The sequence below is a fragment of the Chaetodon auriga genome, chromosome 4, assembly GCF_051107435.1.
Source record: "Chaetodon auriga isolate fChaAug3 chromosome 4, fChaAug3.hap1, whole genome shotgun sequence".
In the NCBI taxonomy this organism is placed as follows: Eukaryota; Metazoa; Chordata; class Actinopteri; order Chaetodontiformes; family Chaetodontidae; genus Chaetodon; species Chaetodon auriga.
In genome coordinates this window covers 20,093,264-20,108,943 of record NC_135077.1, presented here as the reverse complement: position 1 = coordinate 20,108,943, position 15,680 = coordinate 20,093,264, and the positions used below count along the sequence as shown (strand labels likewise).

The following is a 15,680-nucleotide window of genomic DNA, read 5'->3' as shown; positions in this document are numbered from 1 at the left end:
TTAACAAAATATAATTATTAGTTACTGCGCACATAATTATTTTTTTATGACAGGATGCTTTGAGGCAAACTCGTCCACACAGGCTTGTCATAGTGCTGAAAATTGTTTATTTTAAGGATTATATAAGGCTCTTGTTCCTTCCTTAATGTGACAAAAAGGAGCACTGGATGTGGGGCTTTAAAAGACATTCCCCCCCTGCCTCAGATTGAGATACTGAAGGGAAGTGAAGAGGGGATAAGGTGACATGGGAGGGTGTCAGACAGAGAGACAGAGAGACAGGCGGATACAAGCGGAGCCCTCAGCATAAGCTCCACTGAGCTCCCTTCCCACTAAGGGGGATCTCAGGAGAGTTGTGTGCTCGCTGGCTGGGCCGTATAGCACAGGATGGCCAGTCTGACTGTCTGTCTGCAGTGCCACTCCTTGGGGAAAGAACATGGCTCCAGGGCTGTAGCTGATTTGAGATGGTCCCAGGACTAACCCCTGGGGGACACCAACCAGGCAGAATTGGTTCTCTGAACCTCTCTTTTCAGGCTTTTGCAAGCAGTGGAGCTCGGTGGCTGTGGAGAGACGGTACAAGAGCAGTGCTTTCATCTCAGCTGTGAGCAGCTCAGTGAATTTCCTCCAAATTACAGGGAGTGATTACATCCCACCTCGTCCGCCTCGCGCCACCCCCTTCTCTCAGCGTGGGGCCCCCAGGCAACCAGCCGCTGTCAACTGTCAGTGCTCACAGCTGAGTCATTAAGTGGAAGTTGAGCGATGTGTCATTGGCAAGGAAATAATAAGGAGCAGAACCCCAAGCACAGGGACACTAGTTGCACCTTATGGGTAATTTACAGCTGGTTATAAATTGTCATTCTGGCACAGAACGCTATGACAAAGTGATCCAGAACTCTTATAGGGGATGTACATTATAGAGGGTGGATGTAGAGGTCTGACTGCCTGTTTTGGTGTTAAATGTACAGAGGGCAGGCACTGAGGGACTCGCAAGAGCTTTGAATATCTCAGCCATTTAAAACAACCCTCGGTGCTACGGGCAGCAGATCTGAGCATCAAGCCATGCAGCTGAGGTTTCCTGTCCCCTTTTTGATGGAGGAAAGGTTTCCCATCTCTTCCAAGCTATTACCTCCATATACAGTAAGGGATTACATAGAAGCAAGAACAGGGACACTCTGTCTACCAATACGTTTTTTTATCTGAAAACTCCCCCAAGCTTTTCCATTATCTTCTCCATATCAAGGTTGACCTGAAGAGAAAACCTGGCTTCAGAAGGGTCAATGCAGTCTAGGCTTTCTCCTCATCCTCCCCCTGCCGACCCCCACCTCCACCCCCATCCTGCATATTGCTTTTAGTATACAAGAGGGATGTGCCCCCTCCTTATTCCCACTCACCTCGAGCCCCTTCCTCCTTTGGTCCAGTCCCCTATTTCCCACCTACAATAGCATCTCCCGTCACCATAATCTTTCTATTTCACGAGCCCGCCCCTCGGGGTTAAGGGGTCTGGAGATGGAGACAGGATTTGTCTCTCAATTGACAGCACTGCTGCTGTGCTTTCTGGCTGACCACCCTCATACCGGGCGGTCAGAGCATATTTGAAGAGGAGTCATTCACTGTCCAGACATCGATGTTTTAGGTGTTTTTTGAATGAAGTTAAGGAAATGTGGCCTCTGGTGAGTAGAAGAGCCGGATTGAAGAAGAAGAAGGAGCTGCAAAGAAGTTATTGACTCTGCTTACACTGTTTACTGTTTACACTACAGGTGGAACTGCGGAGTCAGATGATAATTCTCTGCAGGTTTGTCACTGCGAGCGACACCTTTCACATTAAACATGACCATGTTTAAATAAAGAAATGAATACAGCAACTTTAAATTATGAATTAAAGTAAAAACAATGAAAGCAAAAACTGGAATTAAAATGAATTGCACTACAAACAACATGTAAAATGTACTGTTCACAACTAATCCAAAATTATAATGCATTAAGGCAGAGAAAATACCTGAAGCAAAACTGTGAACTCTATGTAAATCTGAGTGTAAAAAACGTTTTAATAGCATGGCTGTAAACTGGTCTTCAGAGGAAATTAATTAGTATACAAGAAAATCATCTTAATTATCTGTGATAATCTTAAATAATATATCTTAAATACTGACTGTCAACTCTCAGATTGACCTATAAGCAACAACAAAGTCTACAAATGCTTATGTGTTTAACAGCTATTACAGGCTATGTAGAAAACGGCTTGGCATTTTGAAGGTGTGCACTCCTACGCACTTTAATTCTAAATAATGTATAGGCTGCAGAGTGTGTGGCTACCATTGGCATGTAACCCGTGGGATGTGATGATGATTTTAGACCACAGTGTCAATGTTTACAATTAACCCCTATTTCAGCTGAATTGTTATTGTGGAATTTTCTGCAGGTTACCGGCAAAACACACTTATCTCCGGGCCCCTGGATACTACGATTTGTCTGTGATTGCTCAGTTCAAGTTCTCATTGCCTGCCTAGCTGCCAGGCTGCATATTAAAACATCTGCACCAAATGCCAGTGAGCAGGTAGCCTTGGTCATAAGTTTTATTTTAACCACAAACTTTATGACGTGGGGGTGGGGTGGGGGGGGAATCACATTATTATTACATTATTGGTTTTATTGTATTAAGCAATCAAATTATGGGTAGTTACATTTGGTGCATTCAGGGACGGAACTGCATAATGAGTGTGCCACATTTCAAATAGCAAAAAGCCACTTTCTATTACGACTAAGGCCGTGTTTTGTATGATAACAAAGGACAAGTGAATGTAAGTGCACAGAGGTCATTTTTGAAGGCAACAGAAATAAACTGTGGGGTTTTTTCTTTCCAAAAATTTCCTTCAAAGCAAGCAACAACGAAGGGAACAGGGGACAAGGGGAAAAAAAAAAGTCTTCATTGAATATTCATTAACCGGTGCCTAGGTGTATACATGGCTCTTAACTACTCTTGTTTATGACTTAAGGACTTGTAGTACTGACCTTAGTTTAACACAGCAGCAGATACCAAATTAACCTCTAGCCTCCACAGGGCTAGCCATGCCCTGCTAACAAGCAACCTGTCTAGACACACAAGAAGTACTTTATGATTCCACCTCTCACAATCCCTCTCTCTCTCTCCCTTTCTCTGTCTCTCTTCCTCTCTCTCTCAACCTCTCTGTCTCTGTTAACATGTACTGGCACATCCTCCCTCCCTCTACCCTCTTCTATCTTTCACCTCACCATTTCATCCCTATTTCCCCCCAACACCATTTTTCATGTACCTCCCAAGCCGCGCAGTGTTTGGGTCATGCACCCAGCAACCAGAGTTTTATCAGATGGTAGACTTTCTCTTATCCTTCACAACATAGCCTGGCTGAACGAGAACAAAATAATGAAAAGATCTGAAACCTCCAGGATGATTCATTTAAATTGTGCTTGCAGAAAAGAAGAAAAATAAAGCTGGAATACATTTAGGAATGTTACTATATACAGATGTCCCTTTCAGAATATTAAAAATGATTAAATATAAATATATATAAAGTAAAATAAGGTTTGAAGGTAGGTTTAAGGTATTATATACAAAGTACAAGTACATAAGTATATAATAACCAAATAAGTGCCTACAGCACTGTTATAACATTATTGTAATTAATTATCTTAAAGGAGTAAGAAAACCATCCTACAAATTTAAAATAAAAGGCCTCTGTTAATTAATATTGGCCCTAATAATTGGCAAATTCAAATCTAATGTTTTCTTCATGTCAGGACAAATCTAATATTGAGGCATTTTCAATATTTTTACTACAGACGCATAATTTATACTGATATCATCAATGCCTTTATTATCATTTCTCTCACTGAGAAGAACAAAACACTGTACTTTAGCGTTAGTATCATTAATATAATTGTAATAACTATGATAAAATAAAGACGTTCAGTTTATTATCACATATGACAAAGAAAAACAAAAAACTCTCATGTCTGAGAAGCTGGAGCATGAAAATATTTTTGTACATTTTCAAATTTGTTGCAGATTTTCTGTTAATCACCTAATCAATTTGAATGTTTGGTTTTTATTATGCAGTTTAACGAGATAATGCTTTGGTAATTAAGACAATAGCAATTTAGCTCATATTGCTTACTTTTTAAAGCCCACTTTCATTTCATTTTGGTTGTTGTTGGTAGCCATGACTATTTGTTTTTCCACATCGTGGATTTGTATGTTTCTAATAATGATTTTAAACAAACTGCAACTGAAAATATCTTGCTGTGGTCATGATGTCTCAAGGAAAAACTAGTTATGCAAATAGAAAATATGAAACATATACTTCCATATTATGATAGGTTTTTCTAATGATATGCTCATTTGGATCCGGATTTATTTTGCATGCACAACCACAGGATCAGACTTCTTATACTAATAATATTTTTTATACTTAAGAATCAAATATTCAAATTGAACATGATCTTTTCCTCTCACGTTGCATTTCAGGTACATTCATATTTTTTTTTATCTGCTCTTTCACGGACCTGTGCACCTGCGTTGTAAACTGGTGACCTGTTGACTAAAATGTGTCACAGTGAAATATGTGCGATTATCAAACCATCTGCGTTTGATGGATGTCACACAAGTTGCGCCACTGCGCTCCTCAGATTTTTGTCCTCACTCAGACGCCGTAGAGCTCACGCTTTTGATTGGTCGATCCGCGGCTCGTGCCTAATACGATCGCTTGGACGACGTTCACGGGTAAGTGTCATGCTACAAACATGTAGCCACTGATAACAAATATAAAAACAAACGTATGCTCGTACAATGCAGTCTGCTTCGATTCCGACAAACGTAGAACATGCACTCACGAGGATAGCGACCCTGACGCCCTTCAGTGTCAGCATATTTATTGAAAAGTTGGCAGTTAGCCGGTTAGCCACACTAATTACCTAGCAGCTAACGCTACTTGTCCACACGGTGTTAAGATAGTAATAAATACGTTAATGTTTGGTCAAATTAGAAACGTTGCTACCTGCTGCTACAAGCAATTATCAGTGTAAAGAAGACTGCGAGTGAACGCTAGTAAACACGAGTTAGCTAGCTGGTATTATGCTAGTTGGTTGATATGCTAATGTGGCTAGTTGAAGTAAACAGCGTGAAGCATGACAAGTATTGTTTATCTTCACTAATCTCAGATCACTCTCAAGATGAGTTTGAGAAAACAGACCCCCAGCGACTTTCTGAAACAGATCATCGGGAGACCCGTGGTCGTCAAACTCAACTCTGGTGTGGATTACAGAGGTAATGCAACCGGCGTGTTTCACCGTTTCCCGTTCGTGATTTGAAAACTGATGTCCTCTTAAGATTGAACGCTGCATGCTTATTGTCTGTCCACAGGAGTCCTGGCCTGTCTGGATGGTTATATGAACATTGCCATCGAGCAGACTGAAGAGTATGTCAACGGGCAGCTCAAGAACAAGTACGGGGACGCGTTTCTTCGAGGAAACAATGGTAAGACTCTCCAATTTAGGATTATATTTGCAATTTAGAGACATCTCGGCTCCTCGAGACTTGAAGCAGGAGGTGGTTCTCATCATGATCGATACATGAGTCCTAGAGTTTGTCATATACAAGTCGGGATGAGTGACTCCTGTTATGGTGGTGCTCTGAATCAGTTTTGAAGTAATCAGGTCATTGGAGAGGTTTTGTTGTCTCCAACAGAACAAAGGAAACCAAGTTACATGCAGGGTGGTGTTGGCCTGCAGAGACAGAACAGTCATGTCTGAAAAGACATCTTTGGCGAAGAGCAACAGCTGAACATTACCTGGCTTTTTACTTAGTCTACAAACAAGGTTAGACCAAACTAAGAGCACCTGTTACTTGAGCACTTTTATTCTCCTATTACAAATAGCCCAAAACATTGATGCACATATGTGAACTCAAGATAGAGATGAAATGCTAAAAGTGGAAATATGCTAACAGTATATTCTAATAATGTTTCTGTTCACTGAGAGTCTAAACTGGACTTTAAGTTTGGGCTTAGAGAGCGATATTAATGATGTGGGAAGCTTAAAACAACCAACACTGGGAGCTCTCCTCCTTGTTTCTTATTATTTGTTTGTCTCCTCAAACAATCTTTGGTGAATGAAGGATTGTAGTACGTGTGTTTCATAAGTAATAGCTTTAACAATTTGTGTTTTTAACTTAAGTCCATACCTTCATCGGTCTGTCTAGATATTCCTCACAGCAGCCGTGTTTCGTGTTTACTGTGTGATTCCCTCTTGAATGTGAGTCATGCTGGCCAGTGGAGCTGTCAGCGTGATAAAAAGGCCCAACAGCCAAAGAGATGGGGCTATTTTAGTCAAAACCAGCAGGATGATAAAAGTCGATTTACATAAAAGTAAGAGCTGGTTTACCTGCCTGTTTGTCTATACAGTCTGCAGCCTTACACCTCTACCCCGAATGACCCGTGCAAGGCTTTTTTTTTTTTTCCAGAATGAGATCTGCTTCAGTGGGTCAGTGTTTCCCACAGAGGATTTATTTGTGGTCTGCCATGGGAAGTGAAGGGTGGGGTGACTGCAAACAGCACTGAGCATCAGGAGTCAGCTGTAAAGAACATTGTATTCATAAGGCAGCTGTTAAATTTCACATGAATGCACCGTCGCAGCAGGCGTTTTTCTGCTGGGCTCTGTTGTGTTCAGCAATATTAAATATTTGGTGACTAATCAGACTTTTACTGCTCTTTTCCACGTTGTCCACTAATCACTTGACACCAAGTCCCTTCAGTGATCTATTGATCTCAGAGAACACCTGTTATCTCTGAAATCTCAGGATGAAAAAACAAATCTGTGTCCAGAGGTTTCTGAGGGGTCTCAGACACGTCCTTGAGTTGCTCAGTAAAACTCCACACGCTCACGTTTCCTCCTCTTTCCTTTCGTCTCTCCACAGTCCTGTACATCAGCACCCAGAAGAGGAAAGTGTAGAGAAGATCCTTCGGTTTCATTTTGATTTCCCTGTGTTTGACGTGGCGGTGGACAGTTGCCTTTTGTTGTTTTTTTTTTTTTTTGCTCATGTAAAGTCTGAAGTTCTGAAGATGATTGTTTTTGTAAAAGTGGAACAAGTTAATAAATCCAGAGTTTTGATTTATGTCTGATATGGTGAATATTATTTACATATTTTGGTGTAAACATCACAAGGGAAATAATAGAAACTGTTATTTTTTTCTAGTCTCAATAGTCTATGTAAATGTAGGGTTGAAGTAACAGTATAATTTCAAAAAGCCTAATTTTGAAGGAGATTATCCATTCTATGCAGGAGTTGTAGTTCATATTGTAATATCTTGTGATTTAATTCTTGAATATTTCAGGCTTCTCCACCGCCAGTGGGACTGTAGCCGTGGAATAAAGATGGGCATATTTTGGCCAAATCCTTCACTCAAAGTTTATCCCCGGAGCGAGCGAATCTACCACAGTTTTACCACAAGGCTTAAAAAGGATTAGAACATAATTTTGTAATTTGTCAGTACTAATGTGCTAATTTTGTAATTGATCTTGATACGACTTGCCTGCAGAAACCCATTACTGAATGGCCTGTGTACAAATGTTCTCATCATTCTGCATTTAAGTTCTCAGCAATGTGACAAATGGCTGTTTGTATAGTTCAGAATAAAACTGTTCAAGTAACATTTCACATAAAAACCACATAATATCTACGAGGAAGCTGAACTTTTCGAGTGTCTTTAACTTCTCTTTTGTGTGCTTGTGTCCAGCTGAACATGAGAAGTGTTACCTAAAGTATTCATACCGCTTTCCATAATGACTCCACTTATATCTTTGTACTGATGTAGTGTTTCCTTCAACAGTAATGTACCAGCATCTGAGCTGTGCTGGCATCCAGTGGAGTAAATCACAGACGCTGTGACTGCATAATGGAGCACCCGTGCATACAAAAGTAACTTGTTGCTTGTTTTAATGCAGTCTTATGGAGCAATTCAATATGTACCTGTGCGAGAATATTCTGGCCATTTAGATATCCATTACTGAATGACAGAAAAAGAATGTGACTGCAGGATCAGTCTATAAATGGTGCCACCTGCAGGCTACGACAGGCTGCATTAACATGTAAACAGATCCGTCAGAGCGACCCCCCGCTGCCCTCTGCAGCAGACTTCCATGTTATAATGCTTTGAATGTCTCCGAACACAGCTTACCTTTTGTCGTCTGTGACTGCGCATGGATGCTCTTTGTTCGTACGTCGGGTTTGGATTGGCTCTGCCGTCTCCGTAGACCACTGCCCCTGTGAAAATGAATGCAGCAGCATATGCAAGGAATTGGAAGTTTATTCCATTTCAGTGTGGCCTGTGGTAATTTAGCAAATGAGTTCAAAAGTGGCATCACCTCATTACGCTAAGATAAGAACGCTATAAATATATGATTCATTAGGCTCTTAATGAGAATGCTGTGGTGTGGAGGCAGTGAGGGGAATTCTTTTCCTTCCAAGGGTGGATTTTTGAGAGCCTTGTTTTCCAACCTGTACATGCGCACTCTGGCCCCTGGAAGGAGACAAAAGGCTGCCAAGGTCAGGCCCGACTTGAGAATGAAGGACGCGTTATTGATCAAACTCTGCCGAGCTGCAGCTGTGGAGAGGGAATGTTGGGGTGGGGGGATTGAGCTGCAACACAGACACACACACGCTCAGGCTGACATAGGCACTGAGTGATGTGTACACAGAAACGCATTGTACACAGTGCAACACACAAAGAATCATTATGGCACCTAGTGAGGGTTAGTACAGGCAAATATTTACCTACTGGAATCATAACCGAGCCGCCGGCTGTGTGGCCTCGCAGGGAACCCAATTAATACCATTCACAGAAATGACCTATGTGCTTTTTTTCTGAAAAAACACTCAGCTGACGCAGTCACTTATTCATTTTGCATGTCCATGTCCTTGTCAACATCAGAGTATTGATTTTAGCCTCATGAACCCACATCTTACTGGAATAACATACACGATGGAAGAGGGAAAAAGAAGCCCCTTTTTATTTCATGTAGTTTGTTTCAAGATGGCCTTTTCTCCCTCTGTGGCGTAGTTTGTTTAGGGCGCCGGCCCCCCCCCAGCGCCTGTCACCCCATCAGAGCAGACCGGCTCAGGGGCTGGCGAGGATGCTGCAGTGGCTCAGCGTTGACGTACGGAGGTGAGTGATGGAGGGGAGAGGACAAAGGAGGATGGAATAGGTGACAGCCTTGTTATGGAGGAGAAAAGGCAACGGGGAGACTCAAGTCTTACAGCACCACCAGCTGCCAGAGCGACAACACTACAGTGGAGCTCCAGGAGGGAGGGAGGGAGGGAAAGTGGAGTATGACTTTGACCCTGACTGATCACTGCAGCATGACTGTCTAGCCTTTTCACAAGGGATCAAAGGCTGACAAGGACAGCGTGGAAATCAGTGGGGTTTTTTAGTGTTTGGCTGTACCATGTTCTTATTTGGACAAGGACAAATTTCTGTCTTTTTCTATGCAAAACTATTCAGTGTGGATCTTTTCATATGAATGGTTTCACCAGAGAGTCTACTACACATTCAGAACATTGAATTTTTTGTCATCCTGTTGCACATATTCAGCAGCATCAAGGTGAATCACCACATGGGGAACGCATGTATCTGAATGGAGAAGATAATGCGAATGTGTGGAGGTACAGGAAAATATTAAAAATGCCTTAAACGCAACACTAAAGCAGCACAAATTACAGCCTCATAATTCACCATTTGGCTTAATCTTCACCTCTCTGACTCGGGTTAATAAAGCGGAATAGATGAAACAAAGCATTGCATTATGCTATCATTGCATCCACTGCCTGCATGTGTAGATGCAGGCACCATTTTTTCTTTTGCATGTGCAAAGAGACCTCGCTCCTCTTGGCACACTGGGATCCACGCTGTCCTGTGTGAACTTGACCAGCTTTAACCTCTGCCTGACAGCCTGTCATGTGTTTAGGATGTAAATGATGGCGGTGACCTCCCACACTGTGTCTCTGCTCTCACATTCCACCGGCTGGGTCATAGGTCCTGTTAGGTTAGCGCAGAGTAAACAAACACCTTCGCAAATGCGCAACAATGGCAGACTGATGTCGAAAACAGCTGCTGGTGATTAATAAGCTGAATGCTCCTTGCTTGTCTATTAATCAGCAAAATACATCAGGATGAAATGTGTGTTAGTGTGCTTTACTGGTGTTCCAGAAGTGTTCCACTTCCTCGTCTTTCAGCAACCTAAATCCAAGTTCAACTCTGATGGCTGTTTTGATCCTAATTGAGTGTGAGGGTCCGGGCTAGCCTGTGCTGCTCTGCAACCCCTAGGCTCTTAATTTAGCCCCGAGGACAGCCAACCTTGGCCAGAAATGCGACCCTTGACCTTCTTATCTGGAAGAAGCTATTCCCAGCCTGGACATGGGCTTGTGTGATTCATCTTGTCTGCAAATGGCAGCGTGATGCAGATGGTGAGGTTAGGGGAGCATAGCTACGTACCCTTCAGGAGGCCAGAGAGCTGCACCGTTGCACTCGCAGAGCATTCAGGTGTTGCACAGGCTCCAACGCTACGAACAGCAACAGACCCACAGACAACAGCCAGGAAAAGTCTAGCATGGTACAGTAACACGGTCCACGTGAGCCCTTGAACCTTGACCCCAAAAAGGCTCTCCAGCTGTCCCACAACAACAGAGTCTATTTTGGAAACACACTTGCTTGGAATCTCTTGCTAGATGATAACCATATTGTATTATTGACCATGACCTGACCCACTTACACCACAATAAGCCGGATGGATGGCTGCGAATACAAAGCATCTACTCAACTGAGCAAAAGCTGTTTGTTGACTGTACCTTCTCTGTTACTGATGTATCTTAACAGAGTTTTCATACTTGTTGCACAAAAAGTGGTGAGGCTTCAGGGTTGAGGTAAAGGGTGGCATTATTGATCAACTTCTGTCTCCCAAAATTAAAAAAGAGCTCTCTCTAAACGGGTACAGAGGATTAATTCCTCCCTTTATATATCTGATTTTGTGAAAGCGGCCATGTTAACAAGCTATAGACTTGAGAAATGACGACTTCAGACTTGACTCTGCTCTGCTCTTTGACTTACTTCACACTTGAAAGCCTAAAAATCTACTGTTAAAGCTGCTCTGCATGCACACAGCAGCAGGTGTCTGCGGTCAGTACTGCTCACCTGTGTGCATGGTTCAATGTGCTGAAATGATGTTTTGTTGTTTCCTGTCTCTCTGCATGGCTTCTGCTCTGTTCTTGTTTAGTCGTTGTTGCTGTCTTTATGGCATCCTGTTATCTTTGTTCTGTACATTTTATCACTTTATAGGTTTCAAAACATCTTGCCACTGGACTGCAGCTGAAAATTAGCCTGCTGGTTAACAGCTGGCACATTTACAGAAATTGATTGTTGATTAATGCGTGTTGTCCTTATAAGCTGATGAGGATCATGTGATATAACTGAGACGCCCTGGAGTGACTCCCAAATGGAACTTGAGGTGAGGTTGCTTTGACAACTGTTGGTTCCAAAGTTAAAATGAAACTCATTTTTTAAGCAAACGTGAAAAGTGCTCAGAAAAAACAGAAATTTGAACAATTGCATATAAGCACACCAGAACAACTGAGCTAACTCCTCCCGCTGATTAATCTCCAGAAGAGCTACTGAACTGACCTTGAGGTGAGATTTGAATTCAAGTTTCATTTTTTGACCGCTCTGAACAGTGAAACAGACATGACAAGGCCAGGCAGGCTGTGCGTAGCCATAAAGCCTGGTTATTTCATTATTTAGTCTGTTCACAGAGAGGACTATACGTCAGCTTTGTAAAGACTCTTAACAAAAAAAAAAAAAAAAAAAAAGCCATATCAGTCAGTATTCAGAGTTCTGAATGACTCGCTTGCATTTTGCTTTAAAAAGATTTAAAACTTGTCTTGGATTTGCCCACAAAGACTTAAAAACATGTTATACTAGTGAGTAAAAGGCTACACAATGTCCTGAAGTTCAATTCCAAAACTTTCTTGCCCTGAAAGATGAATCTACCTGTGACAAATAAGCACATTAAAAAAGAAAAGGCTTCTGTTAAAATCTAATAATTCTGCTTGAAAATCTACATATACAAAATACTTGGTGGCATAAAATTTAAGATAAACTTATTGAATGGTCGTCTTGGGATCTAATCTGACGAAATAGCATATTTAAGAATGAGGTCATCAGTGCTTGTGAGCAATAATTAGTGAAAATGAAGTAAACAGCCCGTGTCAAAGAGCCATTTTCAATCGCCTTTTTGCTTCAGAATGGCTATTGTTTGTCAGCCAAGTCTCACTACTATGCACATGAGATTTGCATGAAATACAAACTAACCCTGCACTCAGGCAATTAGCCTCCATTACACTGGCGTTCCAATTGCCAATTTGTCTGCCATGCAAGGTAATCCAGAGCGTTGCTGGCAAGCACCCAAAATGGTAATAATGGTATTGCAAGAGTCTTTTGTTGTTGTTTCCTCTCAGACTAACGGCCACAGGCGGCTGGTGTGTCACTGGATGAAATGTTGAGGAAGTGGAAATGTTTGCACGGCAGTCAGGAGTCAAGACATGAACCTTTGCCCTCCAATGCCTCAGTCCAAAGGCTTTTTGGCTGCAGTTTTTTAGGATTTGGTCCTCCTCTGTATGACTGAATTATTCAGGGTTGGTCTTATGTCTTGTGCTGTTATTCTGCTTTTGGTTTTGTTCTGAGAATTAAGCAGTGCTTCTTGTTTCCAGCGGTTAGAAACTGGATTAGCTCCTTCATCGGTTTTTATGAGGAACAAACAAAAAAGGTGCAATAATCGATATTTTCATATTAACAACAGACCAAGTGACTACATGTTTATGCTCGGAGAGACAAACCCACAAATAATTATCAGCCAGCTGTGGAAGCTCAGGCTCAGTTTTACCATTTCGGTTGACTCTCACGGCTCTCATCGGTGCTGTAGTTAGCGCTTAGCTGGTGAACATGGCGGGGGTGTTTAGCAGCTAAAAAAGGCAGACATCCAGAGGTGGTTAAGAGCAAAACATAACGTGAATACTGGACTAACAATCATCAGGTGACCAGAAACACGAGTCCAAATAAAAGCTAACGCTGCTTAAATAAGTGGCTGTTTGCTAACAAGATCCCTCAACTTAAAAGGTGATGTAATTTTGGTTTAGGTGATATAATTTTGGTTTATTTCGACTTGGATCTTATTTTCATAGTTTTGGTTATCATTTTATTAGCTAGAAAACTTAATCACTGAAATCTGGGAACGTAACATTGTTGCTAAAACGAGGTTATCCAAATAAGAGCAAACCATTTCCAAAACTCGGCCACTCAGCTGAAGAGGAGTTATTACCGACACTTTGGTTGCGGCTTAATTTCGGGTTAAACTCTTAAAAGGGGTTCAGACCTTCTGGCTTTTCTAGAACGTGACTGATGGGCTCGTTCATATGGTTTTGTGTCCTGTCTTGTAGACCCACGATGCTCTAAACTGAAACGATCCTCAGTGATTCTTCATCCACAGATTATAATGTAAGTCAGTTACACCGTCCTCTCATAAACAGCTGCTGGATTCCTCCCATGCTGTAGCGTTTGCTCCCAGTTGCTTTGATGGGTCGACTGAGCCGTCCACACTGGAAAACCTTTGCGTGCGTCCACAGTTGTGGAGGGAAGCGCAGCGGTCTGACTTGCTGCACTCAGAGTGGCTGTGATATTGCTCAAGGGTAAAGCCAGACAGAAGAGTTATGACTTCAGCCCATCTCCGGCCATCAGGGAGGTCATAAGGAGGCTACAGTCACACAGAACCAACCACACACACACACACACACGCACACACAGACACAGACACACACTAGGCTTCCTAATCTATCACAAACACACACATGCACCAGTGCACACACTTGCATACTGGACCGGGGCCAGCAGCAGAGTCAGGGCACCGTCATAAACACAATTACAGCCTTTTAGTGTTGGGCTTGAGCTCGGCCTCGCTCCTCGCTGTTTGTGTGTGTGTTTCTGCAAAAGACACACAGACAGAGAGAGAATGCATGCGAACATTTTTGCATCACAACGTACTCTGAGGAAGACGAGGGAGAGAGCGCCTTTCACATCAAGATATGACTTCCAGTGCAGCGGGAACAAGAGGCCATTAAATTCAATGTGACACTCCCCAGGTTAGCCACCGATGCTTTTTACGTGGGCGTGTCACTTTGAGGGTTTTAACGACCGTCATGGAAAGCGGAGAGGGGATGCTCTTCGGCTCACACACACACATGCACGCACACACCTCTGGAGGAAGGTGCTGGTGTGATTGGAGGAGCGGCTTTTATAGTGAAGACGCACATAAAGGTAAGAGCTGGGAGAGGAGACGTCTGATGGACTTTTATGAAGCACCAAAAGTGAAGGGCCTCTGCTTTTAACTGTGCACACACTGCAACTTCAAACATATTTTGCATCATACACTCGTGTATATATTTTGCTTATTGTGTAAGAAAAGCTCGTATAACCTTCAGTTCAATGTCTAAGGTGATGTTTTGGATATTTGCATGTTATCTGGGCCGTCACCGGTCCCCCGGCTGCTGTACTGTATTGCTCTGAGACGTGTTTCCTGCCTTTTTGAGACATATCCAAGCCCCTTGTGCCCTCTTGTGGCAGATCTCGGCGGTGATCTCGCTCGCGTGGAGCCACTCAGCCCTCTCGTTCCTTATTTTAATTGACCTGGATTTGTTCCTTTGCTTTGCTGTAATGAAAAAGCGAGAGGTGCCTCGAGACTGAAAATCCTGTCAGCTTCGCCCTGCAGCAATTCCCACACCCCAAAACTGGGTCCCCTTTACAAGATCTACTGTTTGAAGCTGAGCAGAAATAAAAAATTTAAAAGACCTGGGTGCTTCAATGCCTTGCAATGAATAATTAAGAAATATGCATTTCCAGATAATGGAGAGGGGAATTTTAATACATTTGGATGTAAATTCATAGAAGAAACACTTTGGCATATATTTGTGTGGGACTTGTACATGACTTTGTCTTGTTTCCTTATTTCTCTGTGTAAAGAGATGGTGAAATATTCATCCAGCGTTTCACACTGAGTTTGCCTTTATGTTAAACACAGAGAATGAGCAGCATCACTTTTTAAAAAACAGAAACCTGAACAAATGGGACATGTGCTCATTTGGGCCCCGCGCTGAAAGAATACGATACCACCGCCAACCTGATACAGATACATATCAACGCTGTCTGCGCCGGCTTCTCGGGTCTCACATTATCAATACGAGGAGATCAATACTCCACACTGTGAGCAAGGTCATTCAATCTGGATTAAACTTTAAAAAGAAATTAAACTCGCTTCAGAAAAAGCACTAAAATCCAAACTGTAATTAATAGATTTTAAATTATTTCAGATACCGTCTATGAATATATAAAATACTACATAAATATACAAAATACTGCATGTATCATCGCTGAGGGAAAAAGATAATGGAGCTTCTTTTCCTTTTTTTTAATGACTGAAATCCTGCTGTCCGATTAAAGTTTCTCTCCGGTTACCTGTGCAAGAATTATAGAGCTAAAAAGGTGTAAATCATGACAATTTAGTCAGTCATAGCTGTCACCACCTCCGTCTGACAGAGTTATACCAGACCACATAAA

At 42.2% G+C, this 15,680-nt stretch overlaps 1 protein-coding gene across 1 annotated transcript; it reads left to right on the top strand.

Annotated features, from left to right (window-relative positions):
• Window positions 1-4,673: 4,673 nt before the first annotated feature.
• On the top strand, window positions 4,674-7,141 carry lsm6 (LSM6 homolog, U6 small nuclear RNA and mRNA degradation associated). The gene is made up of 4 exons (XM_076727451.1): window positions 4,674-4,753; window positions 5,191-5,296; window positions 5,393-5,506; window positions 6,944-7,141. Exons 2-4 carry the CDS (start codon window positions 5,203-5,205, stop codon window positions 6,976-6,978), a joined length of 243 nt encoding a protein of 80 aa, XP_076583566.1. The 5' UTR covers window positions 4,674-4,753; window positions 5,191-5,202; the 3' UTR covers window positions 6,979-7,141.
• The last annotated feature ends 8,539 nt before the right edge of the window (window positions 7,142-15,680 follow it).

Excerpts from the sequence above, each read along its gene's own strand:
- lsm6 (XM_076727451.1), top strand. The coding sequence starts at position 5,203 with ATGAGTTTGAGAAAACAGACCCCCAGCGACTTTCTGAAACAGATCATC. Across the intron at positions 5,297-5,392 it reads CTCTGGTGTGGATTACAGAG|GAGTCCTGGCCTGTCTGGAT; the intron begins GTAATGCAACCG and ends GTCTGTCCACAG. Across the intron at positions 5,507-6,943 it reads GTTTCTTCGAGGAAACAATG|TCCTGTACATCAGCACCCAG; the intron begins GTAAGACTCTCC and ends GTCTCTCCACAG.